The sequence below is a fragment of the Equus caballus genome, chromosome 20 (assembly GCF_041296265.1).
Source record: "Equus caballus isolate H_3958 breed thoroughbred chromosome 20, TB-T2T, whole genome shotgun sequence".
NCBI lineage: Eukaryota > Metazoa > Chordata > Mammalia > Perissodactyla > Equidae > Equus > Equus caballus.
This window is the reverse complement of record NC_091703.1, coordinates 20,509,588-20,529,317: the sequence shown is the minus strand read 5'-3', so window position 1 is coordinate 20,529,317 and position 19,730 is coordinate 20,509,588. Positions and strand designations below refer to the sequence as shown.

General features: G+C 40.4%; 1 protein-coding gene across 4 annotated transcripts in view; it reads right to left on the bottom strand.

Annotated features, from left to right (window-relative positions):
- The window catches only part of E2F3 (E2F transcription factor 3), a 74,309-nt gene that overhangs the window by 9,390 nt on the left and 45,189 nt on the right, over window positions 1-19,730 (bottom strand). For 3 of the 4 annotated variants that reach the window (XM_023624509.2, XM_070244141.1, XM_070244140.1), the window contains exons 2-4: window positions 2,979-3,090; window positions 1,509-1,710; window positions 3-161 (exon numbers count right to left, since the gene is read on the bottom strand). In XM_023624509.2, coding sequence (XP_023480277.1) covers window positions 3-161; window positions 1,509-1,710; window positions 2,979-3,090 — 473 coding nt within the window. Of the gene's footprint in view, window positions 1-2; window positions 162-1,508; window positions 1,729-2,978; window positions 3,091-19,730 lie in introns of all 4 variants that reach the window. The other variant, XM_023624507.2, reaches the window with a different exon arrangement.

Genomic DNA, 19,730 nt, shown 5'->3' with positions numbered 1-19,730 from the left:
ATCTTTGATTCTCTGAATCCTCGGTTAACAGTTTGAGGTCCAGGGTGCAGCTTTGGATCAGTTCATCTAATTTCTTCTCCTCCTGACTGAGCTCGGTCACTTCCTTTGACAGGCCTTGACACTGGGCCAGCATGCCCCCATCCTCAGACAGACTGCAGCCCCTAGAAACCCAAACACAGACTCTTTATGGCTCCTTGACAGGCCAAAGCGGGGAAGGTGAAAGAGAGGGCAGGGAGAAACGGTCCTTTGGGTAAGTGTCCCCTCTTGATAGAGGAGGTCACACTGCTTGTTAGCCAAGTGTTAAAATTAGAACGTTTATACATAGTTTTTCATAGTACAGCCCTTCAGTTTTCACACCAGAGAAATTAAGTGAAAAAACACTGCTATTTTCAGGTTTCTTTCCTCCAGAGGAAGGCTGGAATTCAAAGGGCACAAGGAGGCAGTTCCGCCCCGCCACATGCCGCCCAGGGGGGAAAAGAAAGAAAGAAAGGGGGGAAGAAAGGATGGAAAGACATAGAAAAATAGAAAAATTTGCAAGAAAAGATAGAATGGTTCAAAATTCAACAAAACGTCATCCAAAAAGCACAAAAGACCTAGATAATTTCTGAGGGTCTTATACCAACAACTAAAAAGGGAAAGGAAGTTGAGGAAACAGATAGATGTGCTGGATGCAAGAACAAAGACCAGTACTCAACAGGTTTCTCTAAACCACAGGCCAAAATGGGTCACTGAATTATCACAAAATTCCAAAAAACTACAAAAAAGTTACCTGTTCATCTTATCATGTTTGAAGAAGTATTTTTTCAAAGCCACCCCATAACATTTATTCCTTCCAATAATGCTTAAATAGTTCCTTCTAAAATACTGGCTGTTCCGGTACTCTGTCTGTAATTCGCAAATGACGTTATCATACATTTAATTGTACATGTGGGTGGATAGGTGACAAGTGTTACCATCCCCACTTTCTAGAAGGAACAGAGGCATTTAAGTCTTGCCTTGATTAACACAGAAAGCTAATCTGCTATGAGAACCATGGGCAAAGACACTTGGCGATTGTACATATACACAGATGTGTTACTAGACAGCCATAGTTAACTTCTAAATTCCTATTAGAGACAAGCCAAAGACACGTGTAAGCGTGTATTAGATTACACACATGCGTACACACATGGACATCACAGAACAGATGAACAGCATTCTACTTTACATCTGTAGGGCCCTATTTAATCCCAGGATCCCCTTGCTTGAGGCTCATTGAATATAAACCCTTTCATCTCTGACAGTATCTAAACAGAAGCCCTCTTTGTAAACAGACTTTAAACCTTCGGCTAAAGAGTTGAGGAGGGAAGAGAGAAGGAAGGAGAAGAGAAGAGTGGGAGAGAGAAAATGAAGTGCGGGCATGAATGTGAAAGTTGGGACTGGGAGAAACCCCGATGCAGCCTGAAGGGACCCATCAGAGCCAGGGAATGGGGGTGGCGGGGTGAGGGGGGGTGGCGACTTATACTCACATCCACTGCACGTTGTTTTTAGACTTCTTCTTAATGAGGTGGATGCCTTCCAGTACATTGGTGATGTCATAAATCCTTCTCTTCTGCACTTTCAGCACCTCTGCTGCCTTGTTCAAATCCAAGACCCCATCAGGTGACTGGCTCAGTAGCTGAATGAACTTCTTGGTGAGCAGACCAAGTGATGTATCATACCGTGTTTTTTCTGAGGGAGATTTTGGAGCTTAAAGAAAAACAAAAACCGAACGGGTGGGGGATAGGGGGAAAGGTAAAGAAATGAAGGGTTTCTTTGCAGTTAAGCAAGCCCTCTTTCCCACTGCAGCCCAGGTATTAGTATCAGAAGCAAAGCTGCTGTTGCTGTTGTTTCTGGTTAAGTGATAGAAAGCTACGAAACCGATTTATCAGAAAAGGAAGGGACAGGAAAAATTCCTGTTTGACGAAAGCATTTTACTGTGAATTTCTCAGTAGTTTCTACTTTGGCTTACCCTACTCCCTGGGTCTAGTGAAGTATCTCACTCATAGTTGGTGCTCAAAAATATCTGTTGAATGAATGAAAAAGTGCTGTAGCCTCGTGGGATCAGCACCCGTGGAGCCTAACCTGATGGGGCCAGACTACAAATCTCTCCAGCATTTCATGACAGGGGCTCAGATGGACTCAAATGGCCCTTTAGACTCCAGTGTCTGTGTGTGTATATAACTCGTTCACTGAGTTTTCAAATAATGCTTCATTTGGATAAAGAATACCTAGAAAGTCCTTCAATCAAATCTCCCCATCCCTCTTGAACGAAACGGCCTTATTTAACATTGCATTTATTCTCTTAAAGTTGCGTAGGTCAAGGGTTTAATTGAGCATTACACATAATTTGTGGATTGCCTAATTTGTAAACTACAGAAAAGGAGAGAACAAAGTCTAATTTAGCCTTTACATTAAATGCCAAAGACATAAAGGACTATTTAGCTATTTCCAACCTATTTTTCTCTCTCTCCCAAAAGAAACAATGATTGTATTCTATGGAAAGGGAAATTGCAATCAAGCTGCAATTGATTGGTCTCAATCAGTTCTCACGCTGCCATATGCTGAGCTGGAGGCTGAGGCTGGCGCAGACATCACCGACTCTGGCACAGCTCATCTACGCCCAGTTAGCCTTAATCTCTGAAGTAATGTCCATTAAGGAAAGTTAACGTTAAATTTATTCTAGAACGGTGCTGAAGAGCTTGCATTCTGAGTTGAAACATGAAACTGCACCCATTTAAAGAGGCCTCCCTTTAAGTCAGTGTTCAGTGCTGGAATGACTCTGGAAACCTTTCACTGGGTGTCTGCAGACACTGTGTGTATCTTTTGGCTAGGCACAGAAAGAAATGAAAAAGAACAAAACAAGCCAAAATTATTCACACCTTGGCATCCTTTCAGCCACAAGCTTTGAAAGTTGGGAAGCCCACACCAAAGAGAGTCAGAGAAGAAAGAATCCTTACTTTTTGGACTATCTGGACTTCGTAGTGCAGCTCTTCCTTTGCCCTTGGGGGTTTTTAAACCATCTGAGAGGTACTGATGACCGCTTTCTCCTAGCTCCAGCCTTCGCTTTGCCTGTAGTAAGAAAGCACAGTCGTTTGTCAGAGGTCTTATGGACAATCACAAGGGGGAAGGCTGTTTGTGATTGGGCCCCTGCCAGCTCTCACCACCCCTGCCCCGCCTCACTCAGGATCTTGTCATTCCCTACAGCCAGGGTTCTGGCTCTGGGGCCTGGGCTGTCACGCAAACTCTCTCTTCACCTGCAATCATTATCTGCCTACACTCAGATGAGCAAATCCAACAATTCTTAGGATTAGTTTCAGGAGTCACTTTGTTCATTTATTCGTTGGTTCAACATATGTGCCAGGCATGGGCCTAGATACTAAGAATCCAGTAGACATCATGGAACTTAAACCCACTTTTCCCCAGCAAAGCTTTGCTGCCTATCTCCATCTCTGAACTGGGTCGGACTGCCTGCCTCGTGCTCCCTAAACACTCTGTGTTTATGTGCATGCTAACACTTATTGGATAGAAGAGTTATTTTACTTATCTGTTCCTCATTTCCTTTAAGGCAGGGACTGTGTCCCATTTATCTTTGTATACCTAGGGCTTGGCGCAAAGCCTGGGTGTCTGTAGGTGTTCAATCACCCTCTCTCCGTATATATTCAATGAAGGAAAGAGTGATTGAACAGTAATGCAACTAGTCACAGACTACAAATGGTCATTCATCAGAATAACAAATATTGCAAACATTCAATCTTGGGCTTCAACTAGTATTACTTTCTCCATTTTGCCGTTAGACCTGGCAAATGAGAAGTCTTCATCTAAGTTTTTGATTTAATTTAATTTCACTTTACAAGTATCCCCTTAGTGTCTTCTGTGTACCAGGCACTGGACTTAGGGAACAGAGGTAAGCGAGCTGGATAAGAGTCCCTGCCTTCCTAGTGCTTACAGTCCAAGAGAGAAGACAGACAATTAAATAAGTAATTGCTGAGGACCCGCTGTGTGGGTGTGACAGGTGTTCAGACAGAAGGGGCACCGACTAGACACCCACATGGCACTGTGTATTTAGGCTCATTTTAGGGTAGATTATTCTGAGGAGATTCACAATTTCAGAATAACTCCCCACAATATAGAAACAGAATTAATAACTTATCAACTGATGATAGATATCCAGCTTCTCTATGGAAAGTTATCAGCTAAACTTCTGCTCCCTAGAGTGGCCACTAGCCACATGTGACTCATCCAAATTGACATGTGCCAGAAGCATAAAATATACACTGGATTTCAGGAACTTGGCACAAAAAAGGGTAAAATGCCTTATTAATAATTTTTATATAGATTATATTAAAATAATATTTTGGCCTTATAAAATAATATTAAATAAGCTAGTCTTAAAATTATTATTTCACCTGTTTCCTTTTACATATATATTTTTTACCATGTGGCTTGTATTTGTGCCACACATTATCTTTCTATCGGGCAGCGTGGAGCTAAACCTCACTCTAAAGGCCGGGGAGTGACAATTAGCAAATTTATCTTCTTAACTTGATTTTCCCCTCTCCGATATTCTGTCAAATCCTTGTGTGGGCCTGTTGTTTTGGTTGGCCCAGCAAATATTGCCTCTTCACCGGGCAAAAGCTCCCTGACTGCTCGTTGGGGAGCACCCCTTCCCTCTCACAGCCTAAGTGCATTTGTGCACACAGGTGACCCAGGCCTGGCTGCTGATCACTGTGTTCCATCCTCCCCCTCCTCCACAGTGACTGTCGGGGTGTCACATGACCAAAGCTGGGTGAACAAAGGCCAACTCCAGGAATTTTTCTGGAACTCATGGCAAGAAGAGGCTGTGCCTTCCCAGGAAGGTTGATAAGCTGGTAGCTGGAAGCCACCTGAGAATGGAGCCTCCACAGGGGAAAGCAGAGTGGAGAAATGGAGAGAAAGGGGTCTGAGGCCATCCATCAAAACTCTGGATCAGGTCATACACTGAGAGCAACAGTTGGTCTTCCCCAGACTTTTCAGTTACATTAGCCAATAAAATCTCCTTTTTGTGCTTAAAGCTTAAAGCACTTTGAGTTGGGAACCTGAAAGTCTGGTGTTGCAAGTGTCAGCCTGTGGAATTGGCTGAGTCAAGATGGGCTGTGGTGCAATGGGGAGCTGGCAAGGCTTGTTAAAGAGTGACAGAGTGTGTTGGCCACTTCTTGTGGTCTTCAGGAAATTATTACTGATAGAGACCAGCTTTATCTAAGGCTTACCTAAAAGCAGAGAAGAAGAAAACAGCTTAGTAGCTTAGTTATGGAGGCTTTTTTCTCTCGGTAGAAAGCAATCCAAGAAGATATAAAGCTGTATTCTCTGCCCATGCTAAAGTCCACAGAAGGAAGGCAAAATGGGGAAAGGGTTTGGGACCCAGAACTCTTGGGCCCCTAAGGCTGTATTCTCCTTGAACCCTCACAATAAAGAACCATCCACTGGCCGGCTGCCTGGGCATATTAGTTTTGCCTCCCAATCCCAGGCTATTATTTCAAATTGCTTTGAGGCAAAGGCCTATAGAAGCAGAAAGCTGTAGGCTGGGGAAACTCCAGAGGTGTGTTGCTAAGAAACTGGGATCTAACTTCAAGGACCAGGACTAGTCAGGATATGTGACTGGTTACCAAGCACTAAACCACAGAGCTGACCAAATCTAAATACTATGTAGAAAATCTACTGAATTTTAAAGGCACTTCTGTCAGAGAATCCCTAAGTCCAGAAAGCAAAGGCCTATGATATCTCAGTCTCTAAGGGAATCAATCGCTATGCTTATAAATTTATACCAAAAAGAAATGAGCTGTGAAAGAAGGGCAGCCCCAGAAAATCCTCCCAGAGGGTAGATAGTGGGGAGGCCATATTGGCTCCATCAGGTCTCCAAGTGCCTGCTATTCCTGTTGAGAAGGACATGACGTGCCACGAGAGGTGACCACTGTGTGCCGTTTCCCCTTTTCCAGATGGATGTTTCTGCTGGGTTATCTTGTGATCTTTCCTCCACTGTTTAGTGAACGGAGGCTGAACTAGACTTGAGAAGACCACACAGCACCTGCAGGTCCTAGATCTGAGGATGGGCACGATAACTGGACTGTCTTTTGGGGAAGGGCTAAAAACTTTGATTATGATAGAGCAGCATCACTTTACTGGTTACCGTAGCGAATTCAAGCACACATGCTTGGTAAACAAACAAAAAGCCAGATGGGAAGATTTAAACAGTGCAGGTAGTCTCTGCCTACAGCCCTTTGCCCTGGGCTGAGCACAAACGCAGAAGAAAATCTCCTCTCTTGGTCATCTCAATTTTTGTTTGCTCTTAGTGTGAATGTCTTGCTGAACTGAGAGTTATTCTGTTTATAAGCAGATCTTCATATTACATGGCCCCCACCAGTAAAGTAACTAATCTATCTGGTGCTCAGCAGAAGGCCCGGCCATGTGGTCCTAAGCAGGAGTAAAGCCTGGACATGAGACATGCTATGAAGATCACCTACGAGGCGTCTTCCTGAGGTATTATCAAGGGTAGTTTTACTAGAAACGAAGTATGTGCTAACTTAGATCCTCAGCCCCAGCTAAGACGCCATGCCTCTGTAATGAAGCACTCTTACGCATGTCTGAAAACGTATATACGAAAAGAACAGGAATAACTGTCAGGCAGCCAAGCAGTGGGCTGTGGGGAACATCTATCGTTTCTGCCTGCCTGGCATTTGTCATCCCTATTTTTTCCTTTGCAGCAGGAACTTCCCCGCAGTTCTTAGTTCAGGTGGTTTCTTTGTCCAATCCTGAAAACAAAAGGCATGACATTGCTCAACATCTTAGGCTGACCCTTCCCATCAAGGTGACAGAGGTGAGTTCCGTAATCTGGGTCCACCAATCAGTGTATTCCAGTCCCTGGCTAACGTGACTGGTTTAGGGATGGGCTCATGCCCAAAGCAGGATGAATCAGTCAAGGCTGGGATTTTTGTTAGAAGCTACTGGGAAAGTACTGGGTTCTTTTCACCGGGAATTATGAACCTGGAGCTACCTGGGAACTGAGCCAACATAGAAGAAAGTAGAGTCAAGAGCTGGAGGGAGACTGTCCTGATGCCTTCAAGCAAGGTGCCAGATATGGCCATGCCCAAAGGCAGATCTACCCAAGACTTTCATTTGTGTGAGCCAACAGATTCCCTTTTTGGGTAGAAGACAAGTGAATTAGATTACTCCCACTTGCTACCACCTGAGTCCTGACAGGTATGGCCTTTTAGTCTTAACTATAACAGAATTAACATTTGAGTGCTTACAATATATCCTGGACCGTGTTAATTGCTTTCCACTCGATTACGATATCTCATTTTCACAACAACCCCATAAGGTAGTTGTTATTATTATTTCCTATTTTACAGGAGAAAATGGAGGTTTTCAGCACTTAAATAACTTTTCCAAAATCCCACAGTCAATAAATACGCCTACACTGAAGTCCATGCTTATAACCACTCCATAAAATGATTGCGAAAAATTGCCATATAAAAATACTTGAAAAGTTACATTATATTGATACCATCTTATTTTATGATAAACTTAAACAGTTTTATTTTATTCAGAAAATTTTTAAAAACTTTTCCTTTACATAATAAATGCATATGGTAATTCAAACACCACAAAGGAGTATACATGGAAAGCAAATCTTTCTCCCACGCCTGATCCCCAGTTCCCTTCCTCAAAGGCAGCACCATGAAGTTACTTCAACATCCTTTTAGACAGTCTATGTAAATGCAAGCACATATATAGATATACACCACACCTTATAAAAAATCTTCACATAAATGGTAGCAAAGCACATACTACTCTATTAATAATACATCTCGGAGTTTGATCCCTATCAGTACACACAGAATGATCTTATTTTTCATAGCTGCAGAATACTGTATTAATTAATATACCATGACTTGTTTACCAAATCAGACACCTACGAATGGACATTCAACACTCCTCTACTGTAACCATTTTTCCCAATAAAGAGTCATGATAGCCTTGGGGGGTGGGATGACTAGACCCAGCTTGCACTGAGGCAGAGAAGTTAAGGATTACCTAAAGTCTCAGCTAATAAGTCACAGAACCCAGGTCTGTTCACAGAGTTTGTCAGTGACCATGACTTCCCTGGACTGACGGAGATATCCCTCTTCTGCTGTCACAGCAACTTCTGGGCTGCCAGTGCAGCATGATTTTACCATCATAACACATATACACTCCAGGTTTCCTTGCTGGACCATGAACTCAGGTCTTAAGCAGCTCAGTTTCCCCACAGCCTTGCATATGGCACGCACTCGGTCAAATTTACTTATTTATTTTCAACGAACCAAGGAATAAATCCCCAAAGTCTCTTGATAGGTAAATCACAAAGTTCCAACATTATCAGCCTTTAAAGGGGATGTTTAAAGATATATATGTGTGTATATATATAAGTGTCTGTGTACACATAAGTTTGTACTTGTATATGTATATGCTGGAGATTAATCTCTACATATTTGGAAATATTTTAAAAAAATATAAAGGGGAAAAATTAAAGTTGCAGAAAGATTTGTATAATATGATCTCATAGGGGCAAAAAATTGTAGGCCTCACTATAAAATTTTCCATGTATCCATGGAGGAAAAAAGTCTGGAAAGATCCACATCAAATGTTAGTGGAGGTTATCTCTGAGAAGTAAAATTAAATGTGGGGTAATGACTTCATGTTTATAGTTCTGTAATATTTGATTGGATTTTACAAAGTCATGTGTCTATATACACATTAATTTATATCTTTCAAACTAGCAATTCCACTTCTTAGAGTATATTCTGAGAACCACGGTGTTCCTAGGGTTTATCTATTAAAAACAGCACAGCCAGTTTCTTGAATTTTTATATTTTCCCACATATGTCCAACATAAATGCCTAATCTCAGAAGAAAAATTCAGTAAGTTATTGTACATTTATAGAATGGGGTGTTATGCAATTAATAATGATGTACAATACGTAAGTTAAGAAAACAAGCAAGTATAAATAGTAAAATTGTACTTTTGTGAGGAAACTATATGCATAGAAAGAAAGTATCTAAGGATATATACCAAATAAAGTTTAAGAGTATTAACCTTTGGTGGTAGGATTATGGTGATCTTATTTTCTTCTCCTTAGCCTTTTCTATTTCTAAATCATTTTGAAATGAGCATGTTTTTCTTGCATAAAAGGAAAAACAAAAGTCATTTCCATTTGGGGTTAAACAAATGAAGTCTGGTGGTTTACACCCATTCAGTGTGTTTGATTTGAACTTACGGGGATGGGTTCAAAACAGAAATGAGATCTGCTACCAGCACGGGCATCCCAGCTTCACGGTGGGAAGGGAAGTGGTGTTCTCATCTACCATCCAACTGAACCACAGGAAAAAACTGAATCAAGAAAAAGGCATGGCCTGCTGTAGGTTAGCAAACTGTGAACACTAAAATAAACTCCTTTACTCCAGTTAATGCGAGATCTGGGTGATGGAAAGAACAAGATACACGATACATTTTGTCTCAAAGCCAAAGAAGAGACAGGACATTTTGAACAGAGGAAGAAGGGAAATAGAAGAAAATGGAAGTTAAATTAAAAGAATGAGGACCAGATTAAGCACATTAATGAAATAACCCAAAGGAGGGAACCTCCAGCTTGAGACCACACTGCAGCTGAACCTCACTTGGATTCTGGCCGTTAGGTCAGTGGGTTAGGGCACGAGGATTTTAAGAACAGAATACCTAGTTTCCAGTTGTGCCTATATATTAACTGAATCTGGTTAACCACTTTAAAATCCATTCAAACATTTATTAAGTGCCTGCTGTGTACCAGGACCTGCAGATGATTATAACAGTGATACAGTGGGCCCCGCTATAAAAGAAGGTACAGGCCCACAAATAACAGAAAATGCATGATAAATACTGCAACGCGTCCATGGCTGGGGGCAGGAGGGCAGGAAGGAGGGCTGGATGGAGAGGTGGGTGGAAATCTGGACAGACTGGTTAGAAGTGGTGGAATGAACCAAGTCCTGGAAGGCAAATGGGGTCTGCCCTGCAGAGAAGAGAGTGGGAGTCGGGGAACTTGAGTGAGCTGTCCAGGCACAGGCAGAAGCACAGAGACTTGGAAGGGCGTTGGTTTGGAAGTGCTGGTGGGTAGCAAAGGGCTTTGGGTGCAGGGGATGAAGGGGCCAGATCACAGTCCCTTACATGCCAGGCTAATAACCACACTCCCACGTCAACCTCATTGACATGAGGTTACCTAAGACGAAGAGCTCTAAGATCTTCTCTGGCTTTTTTCAGCCAGAGGTCAGTTCAGAAACTAACAAGGGCAGTGTCTCTAGGAGCTATGAGGTGAGAAACCTAATCAGAAACCAAATTATCTCAGAGAACTGGTGAGCTGAACAGGCATGCAGGAAGCCCTGACGGAGGCGTGTGGCAACAGGAGTAGTATGTGTACATCTTATCTTGGTGAGATTTCCCCTTAAATCCCACCTCCCCGCCACCAGCAGGTGGTGAGCAGAACATCTCCCTCTTCTCTCTCAGATGTGTCCCTCTCCAAGCCCGCCTCACGCTCCAGCTAGATTCCCCCATCATTTCTCATCGGATTACTAGAATGGACTCCAAACTTGGCCATTTTTTCTTCTTTTGATTTTTAATCTACAGTCCTAGGGTATTTTAACTTCACTGTAACTTGTATTTGTGGACCAGTTTGGGCATCTAACCACATGCATATAAATATATAAATGTTTCCAAAGGAAAAGGAATCTCAAACTGACTCAGAACTTTTGGAATAGAAGCCATTTACTTATGAACTGGTGAGACTGCCTTCCTTTCTACAAACATTTATTTTGTTTTTAAGAACAATTTAAGACAATTTAAAAATAAATAGATGCACATGGTTTTTAAAAATCCACTAGCTCAGAGAACTTATAGCCACCTCCGCAGGGGAACCAATTTTACTATTTCTCCTGGCAATCACCTCTGCATCTCTAAGTAAAATAAGCGTACACAGCTATTTGTTGGTTTAGCCATTCTAGTTATTATGTAGACTTCCTTCAGTGATACCACACCCACCCTTCTTCCTCCTTTTCTCCCAATAGTTATATCATTACTTTTGTTTAAAAACCGGTGCTATGCATTTTGACTATATAAATATTCTTCCCGCAGAGTCAAATAGTATACTGAGATTGCATCTCCTTTCTTGTGAAGCTCATCTGTTTCCTTTGGAATTTCCAGTTGTCTTTCCTGATCGCTGGCACCATTTGCCTTCACCACATCCTAAACTTTTGCCAACTCTCCATCATATCAGATATTCTACCAAGTCCCCACTTTTTTTCCTTCCTGAAGCTCTTGGACCTCCTGCTATCTAGGCCCTAGACCGACTGTTCTCCAGGCCTGTTGTACGGCTGCCACTCTGCAATTTTCCCTCACTGCATCCCGTGTTGAAGCCTGAGGTGGACATTTGTCATTTTATTTGACTGCCCAGTCTCTGAACTCCCCCTACTATGGTTAGGAACTTCCCCACTTTGTCAGTCTTGGTGGGAGGGACAGCCACCTTCCTACCATAAAATCTGGACCCCCAGTGCTCTTTCCCAGCTTCCCTGGAACCTAGACTAGAGCTGTTACCTAGACTGGGACGGGCAGACACACTCACCCTGGATTTGGCATCTGGAGCTTCTCCTGCAAAGAAGCAGACCAGTGGTGACAGCCATGGGAGCCTGGAAGAAGTGACTACTATTGTTGGACTTGTTCTGTGGTTTGATGTCTTAGCTGTGGTTCTGGCTATTGATCCTTCCTTGTTCTTGCCTGTTCTCCAAGCCTGGTTCTCTAAGCTTCCTGACAATTCAGTGGGTTATCTAACACCCTTTCAATAAATTCCTTTTCTGCTTAAGTTGGCCAGAGTTGGTTTCTGTTGCTTGCAACACAGTCAGTTTCCTGTTTTCCATTGTCAATCAGTTGTTTCCCTGGAACACAGCCGAACGGTAGTATAGAAGAGAAAACTTGAGTCTTATTTATCTGAATGTGTATTTCACCCTCACACTTGATAGTTCGACTAAGTAAAGAATTAAAGGCAGAAGATCACTTGCCCTCAAACTCTGAAGGCACTGCTCCACTGGGTTTTATTCTGTGTTGATGGTGAGAAACCTGTTGCCACTGATTCTCATTCCTTTGAAGCTATTGGATTTTGAACCCTTCTGAAAGCTTCCAGGCCTGTCTTAACATTTATTGTAAAATTTCGTAACATGTATTCAGGTGTGCATCTTTTCTAACTCACTGTGGGAGGAACTCATGTGCTCCTAGAAACTACACGATTGGCCTCCAGCTATGAGAAATATGTGTATTGTAAGTCATTCCCTCTATTGTCTCTGTCTAATCTTTCTGGAATTCCTATTCCTCTTGGATTGACCCTTTAAAGCTCTTATTTTCCATCTCTTTGTTTTTTCTTTTTCGTTCTACTTCCTTGTCCTTACATCAAATTTAGCTTCCACTTCACTAAATTTTCTCTTTTCAATTTGGGCAACTAGATTTTTAATTCCCAAGAATGTTTGTTTTACTCCCTGATCAATCTATTTTTATAGCATCTTATTCTCATTTTATGAATAGGATAGCCTGACACCACTAATTATTTCTCTTAAAGTTTTCTTTTGCTTCTTGTTTAACCTGTTTTCTCCATAGTCATCTTTTCCTACCTTTTCTAAAAAAAAAAAAAAAAAAAAAAAAAAAAAAAATCCTGGTGTCACTTTATAATGTTGTAGTCTTTTCCCAAATGTCTAGTCAAGCTTTTTCGTATTTAAGAATAAAGCAACACAATGACAACTGGGAGCTGTACGATTCAAGTTGAGGTGCTATCCTTAAATCTCAGAATGGGGCCGATCCATTTATTTTGAGAAGATTTCTCAAAAACTATTTGTCTGGGGAAAAGACTCATGGATTCTGGACATTTATTCTGCATAAACACCTTCATGTGAATCCCTTTACACCCTTGGTTTTCGTCATACTTGAGCTTCAGCGGTTCTTCCCCTAGGGCAGACCCGTGCGTGCTCTCTTTGGCCACAGCTTCCTCTGCTCTACTTTACTGGCCGCCACTCCTCCACCCATTCTCCGTATCCAGAAATCTGTTGAATTATCTTGTCCACTACAGGCCCTACTCTCATTTTCAGTGATTTAAAATAACAGTTTCTTTTGCACGGAATAAAGGCTGAAGCCCTAATATTTTTCCTACCTAAGTATCTCAATAATTGAATGTTGATCTTAAAAAGCAAAAATCTCTGAAAATCTGTTACAGATTAATTCTGTATCTAGCTATATCTATATCAAATTAAGAGTAAATGAATAAGAAGCTTAAGAGAAGGACTTCATTAATAAATTAAATAGATCTAATGTTACTCAGATGAAATAAGAGAATATGAGTAATATTTTTAATAAGAGAAATGCTATGATGACTCACAGATCATAGTGGGCTCTAAATTAGAGCAGGCAAAAGGTTCTTATCCCCCATACAATATTTAAGTGTTATTATTTCCTTTGAGGTTTAAATTTTATGTTTTTACAGAAAAAAAAAGCAGGGAAAACTGTGCATTAAACCACCGACTTAAAAGGGATTTTAAATTTACTCATATTACCAAATTCATAATGTGCTTTTCTTTAACTTAAATTATTGCTAACCTTAAATATGTAGTTATTGCCCATAAAATGGAATTTAGGAATTCTTCTCTTCAGACATCTGAATTTCCAATTTGGAGGCTGGCAAAACTACTTAAAACATATTCACTGATGGGCAGTTAGGGTGCAGGCTCTAATATTACTGCTCAGATGTCTCCCTGCAATAATGGACTTGAACCTTTCATCAGAGTACTATTTAGTTTATCTCTACTTCCCTTTCCGATTCTTAGTTTTTGGTCTTAAGATTTGACCTCATTTCAACACCAATGGAATAAACCACGAGTTGACAAACATTTTCTGTAAAAGGCCAGGCTGTAAATATTTTACACCTTGTGGGACATAGCTCTGTTGTAGCTACTCAACTCTGTTATTGGAGCAAGAAAGAAGCTAGAATACATAAATGAATGGGCTTCACTGTATTCCAATAAAACTTTATTTACAAAATGGGCCCTGGACTAGATTTGGCCAGCAGGCCTGAGTTTGTAGATTCATGGGATAAACCATTATCCTCCTACAATTTACTAATGTTTTTATTAAAGGATATCTATATTGCTCATACCAAACACTAACATTTTATGAAGAGAGAAAGCCAATCATATTTTTGGATAATGGAATTACATCTCTGTCACACTTTGGTTAAATGTAAGGACTAAAAACAAATACCAAAAATAAAAGCAAATTTGAGCTATCCATTTGAATAGTTGGACCTCATCTCATCCACAGAAAATAATAATAATTGAACACACAAAGATATTCCTTTTTATGTCCTCAACCATACGTAGCTAAAAAGATAGTTTATAAGTGCAATGAAGAGCCATAAACAAATTCTTACCATGGGTTCAACAGATCAATTTTATGAGTAATTCAATTGCTTCATTACCAGTACCAAAAAAGTTTTTGTCAGCAAACTTTCTCCCATTGAATTACTGTCGACACATCACGGTAACTGTTCTGAATCTAAACCAGTGAGTTCACAGAAGCTTACTTCAGAACACAGTTGCTATAATGGCTTGCAGGGTAGTGCTAGCACCTTAAATCTTAGAAAAAGAGCACGTGTTTAATTATCACCCTGGCTCTAAAGGACAGGGCACTTGGCCCTGGTGGACATAGTTTCACAGACTATCTCCTGGTACAGGAGCACAATAAATGGACTCCAAGAAGTAGAACACTTTTGGAAGATTTGTGAACCTAAACTAATTGAAGAACTTCCTCTTAAGATAGCATAATGTTACTTTTAAGAAACACAAAGTACTGAAAACTGACATCTGCTGGTCTTATATCATGTTAGGAATATCCATTATTTGTACAATTGATATGAAGGCCAAAAATTGCTGCTTTTCCAATCACTCAACTTTCATTTAGGGGAAACTCAGTTCCTGTATTTGGAGGTTGGGAGTTTCCAGGCAGTAGTACGGTAAGGAAGAACCCAGGGGGAGGCAGACAAACTCCCCACGTTGAGAAGATGGAGCTAAGCATCTGGGGAGATCAAAGTAGCTAGAATTTGGGCAGACTACCGGAAAGGAGAAAACTGTTTAGAGAGAAACTCTTGGAAATCTGCAAAAGGTCCCTGTTGAGGATTCAGCAGAGTACTGATCGGTGTGTGCATGTGAGGAAACTACCCAAGGCCAGGAGAAAGAAACACCTGAAAGGAATAGCAAGCAGTACCTAGTGCTCCCACAAGGCCTGAAATGGTAGGCACGTTGTTCTGACAATCGTTTCTATCAGCCAGACTGAAAAAAACTCATGATTCATGAGGCAAGGCTGGAGGACTCAGAAGGGTGTCACCTCATTGGTGAGGCAAAATTAGCCCGAGAACAAATACAGCTCTGGTCCCACCTAACAAAGCAAGACCTGAAAGATCAGACTGTTTCTAAGAAACTTCACTGCATCTCAGAACAAAAGTCAAGAACATTTACAGAAATACAAAAATGCCTGGCGCCCAACAATGACTATCGTCCAACCAAAGATTACTAGGCTTCCAAGGAAGCATGAAAATATGACCCATATTCTGGAGAAAAATCAATTAATCGAAACTGACCTAGAACCAACACAATGGTAAGAATTAGTAGATAAGGACACAGAAAAAAGCTAATGCAACTGTATTCCGTATGTTCAAAAAGTTAAGCAGAGACATAGATGATATAAACCTACAGATTCAAGAAGCTCAACGAATCCCAAACACAAGGAATATAAAGAAAACAATACCAAGGCCCAACACAATCAAATGGTTCAAAGTCAGTGACAAAGACAGAAAATCTTAAAAGCAGCTGGCGGGGGCGGGGGGAGGGGGAGATATGTTACAAACAGAGAAATAAAAATGACAGCAAATTTCTTACTTGTAACAATGTAGCCAGAAGATAGTGGGGCTACATTTTGAAAAGTATTGAAATAAACTGTCAAACTAGAATTCCATACCCAGCAAAAATATCTTTAAAAATCCAAAGGCAAAATAGACTTTTTCAGAGATACAAACACTAAAAGAATTCTTCACCAGCAGACCCGCACTGGAAGAAATACCAAAGGAAATCCTTTAAGCAGAAGGAAATGATGTCAGATGGAAATATGGATCTACACAAGCAATTAAGAGTATCAGAAATGGTAATCAGATGGGTAAATACGTGAGGTTTTCTCCCTCTTATATTTAAACCTCTTTAAAAGGTAATTGAGGGGCTGGCCTGGCGATGTAGTGGTTAAGTTTGTATGCTCCACTTTGGTGGCCCAGGGTTGGCAGGCTCAGATCCCAGGTGTGGACCTGTACGCCGCTCATCAAGCCATGCTGTGGTGGTGTCCCACATACAAAATAGAGAAAGACTGGCATAGATGTTAGCTCAGGGCCAATCTTCCTCAAGCAAAAAGAGGAAGATTGTCAACAGATGTTAGTTCAGGGCCAATCTTCCTCACCAAAATAAAAATAGATAATTGACTGTCTAAACAAAAATAGTAAATTGCATTGTGGAGTTTATAATGTATTTATAAGTAAAATACATGACAAAACTAACATAAAGGGCAGGAGGGGAGAAATGAATGTATATTACTGTAAGGTAAGGGGTATAATTTTAAGCAGACCTAAAAAATGAGTAGGGGTAAGTGCAAAAAGCCAAGAATAAACAAGACAATTCTAAGGAAAAGAACAAGGTAGAGTGACTTGCCCTACCAGATACCAGACTCTTGTTGTAAAACTACAGTAATTAGTGAAAGGTGTACTGGCACAGGGATAGGCAAGAGAATAGAACAGAAAACCTACGAACAATTCCACACATACATGGAAACATCATATATTGCAAATAGGGCACTACAGATCACTGAAAAGGGCGGACTATGTAACAACTGGTGCTGGGACTATTGTTTACCTGAGAAAAAAATAAAGTTGTATCCCTATCTCAAACCACACACAAAATTCAACTCTAGACCTAAATGAAGGGAGCAAAACATTAAAGCTACGAGAAGAAACAAAGAAGAAAATATTTGACATCATGGGAAAGAAGGTTTTCTTAAACAAGACAGAAAGGCACAAATCATACATGTGAAAAACTACATTAAAATTAACTCTGATCATCAAAAGAGCACGATAAAGTCAAGCCACAGATGAGGAGAGGATATGTGCATTACATATAACCTCCTAAGAATTAGTATGAAGAATAGATAACGAATTAATAGAAACCAGGAGGAAAAGGGCATAGAACCCAAGAGGAAAATAGCTGAAAGACAGGATAGGCAATTCTCAGAAGAGGGTATGAAATGGTCAAAATATTAAAATAAGTAATCAGGGAGATGTAAATTAAAATGAAATAACCTTCTCACACTCTCAGACTGGCAAAAATTGCAGTCTGAAAACACCAGGTGTTGCCAACATGTGAAACTGTTACATCCTGGTTGTGGGGGTGTGGAGTTATAACCCCTTTGGAGAAAAGTTTTCTCAATATTTAGTGAAAACCATCAACTCCTCTGCATGTACCATCCACTCCTGCACATCAGTACAAAGAGACATGAACAAGAATTTTCAGGACAGCATTAGTACCCAGGCTGTAGTTATCCACACAGATGAATCACACAAATATAATACTGAGTAAAAAACCCAAAAACCACATATATACACGATGTCCTTACATAAAATTTTTAAACGCCGAAAACGTTATTCAATCGCATTAGAATAATGCATATCTAGTAAAAGAATACATACAAAATACATATATAGACGAGCATGAGAAACACAAAGAAATGTAGAGAAAAAGGGACAATGTAATTGGGGAGGAAAAACAGCCTTCAACTGTATTGTTAATGTCATTACGTGGTGCTATTGTTTCTACCCCTGTATCTGAAAGTTTTCCAGTAAATTTAAGAAAAATAAAAGATGAGTAGGAGTCAGCTAGTGAGGGAGAAGGGTGGGTAAGTGACTAACCGTTTGGAAGGTGATGTGGCCGTATTATCACTATTTTAAATACGCACGTCCTTTGACCCTACAATTACACTTATCCTAGAGAAACACTAAAAAAAAATGTGCACAGAAAAGCATGTACATGGATGTTGGTTACAGCATTATATTTAATAGGGGGAAGTTGAAGAAAAAAACCCTAATTGTCCATTGTTCATTAATAGGGAAATGATTAATAAACCACTCTACAGTATGCACCCACATTATAGAACACTGTGTAGCTGCTGGGTTCTATGGGGAGGTCCATCTTTAGCTTTATTTAGTAAGGAAGAAAAGCAAGTCAGAACAGTATTTGCAGTATGGTCTCTTATGTAAACACAACCACTGTTGAAAATACATAGAAAAGACCTCGAAAGAAATCCATCAATGAGGACTGAGGTGCAGGCCGGAGGGAGTCAGGACACTCTATATACACTTCTGATAGAAGGTGTGTGTAATTCATAATTAAAGAAAACAGAATATAAACAGAGGAAACACATGTCAAAAAACAAAAAAGCCTGGGGACCAGAGAGATGATGACAGATTTGAGGAACTAGAAGCTAAAAGTGAGAAGAGCAGGGGCTGCAAGGCCACGAGAAGTTCTGAGACGGCTGGGCCTCTGGGAGACAGGGCGCAGGGAAGCCTTCATGAAGAATGACAAAGAATAAAATGTAGTGAAAGGATGAAAGGATGAGAGGAAGGAAGGAAGGAAGCAACGGGGGAACGGGGGCCTTCCGATTTTAGGATTATTGGCCATTTCTGTAATATCAGTTCTCTACTTCCCTATAGTTAGGTAACTCCCAAATTTTGAGAAAGGAAACTAAAATCATCCAACGTGTACTCTGTACTTTCACATAGATTACTTTAATTAAGGAGAAGTGGGGCCTTTTAACAAACCTTTAATTTGTTAAGATGAAACTTTCTTTGTATTTAAAAAAAATCAATGTAAACATAGTGATATCAATTCTCAGATACACCGACTATTCAGAAGCACAATATTAAATGTAATATATCGGTAACAGAAGAACTTCAGAATAGTCTCTTCATCTAATGGTATAAGTGGTACTTGGCTTTTATAGCCAGTGTCATTGTTCCTGGGATCAATGAGCATCTTCAGATAATCCCTGAGTTCATTCTTCCCATGGGAGCTATTCCTGGCTAGATCATTAAAGAGCAAACAACCGTGGAAAATCTTACATAGACCCTAATTCATATGATCCCCAATAAGGTAAATATAGGATTAAGTAGTTTTTGAGATGGGAGAATCATCCTAAAAAACCCAGACCGGGGCAGATGAGGGAAGAGCCTCCATTATTCCAATTGTTTTTTCCCAATAACTACAAAGAAGCATCCTGTTTCTGGTGAAGAGATGATTTAAAATGTACTACCCACACAAAAAATGCAAATTTACCCCCTTTGTAATGACAAGAGTTTTACCAACAGTCCTTCCTACTTTTGAGAAATCTCCTAGAGTTTAACAGAGAGATGGAATCCTTGGAAAGTGAGGAAAGTAATACTGATAAGACATGTACTGGTTCTAAGATGAGAATTCAACATTCTTAAAAGAAAGAACAAAGAATAGAAATTTATCTCCAAAAAAGACCACTAGTGAGCTTTCTAAGGCTA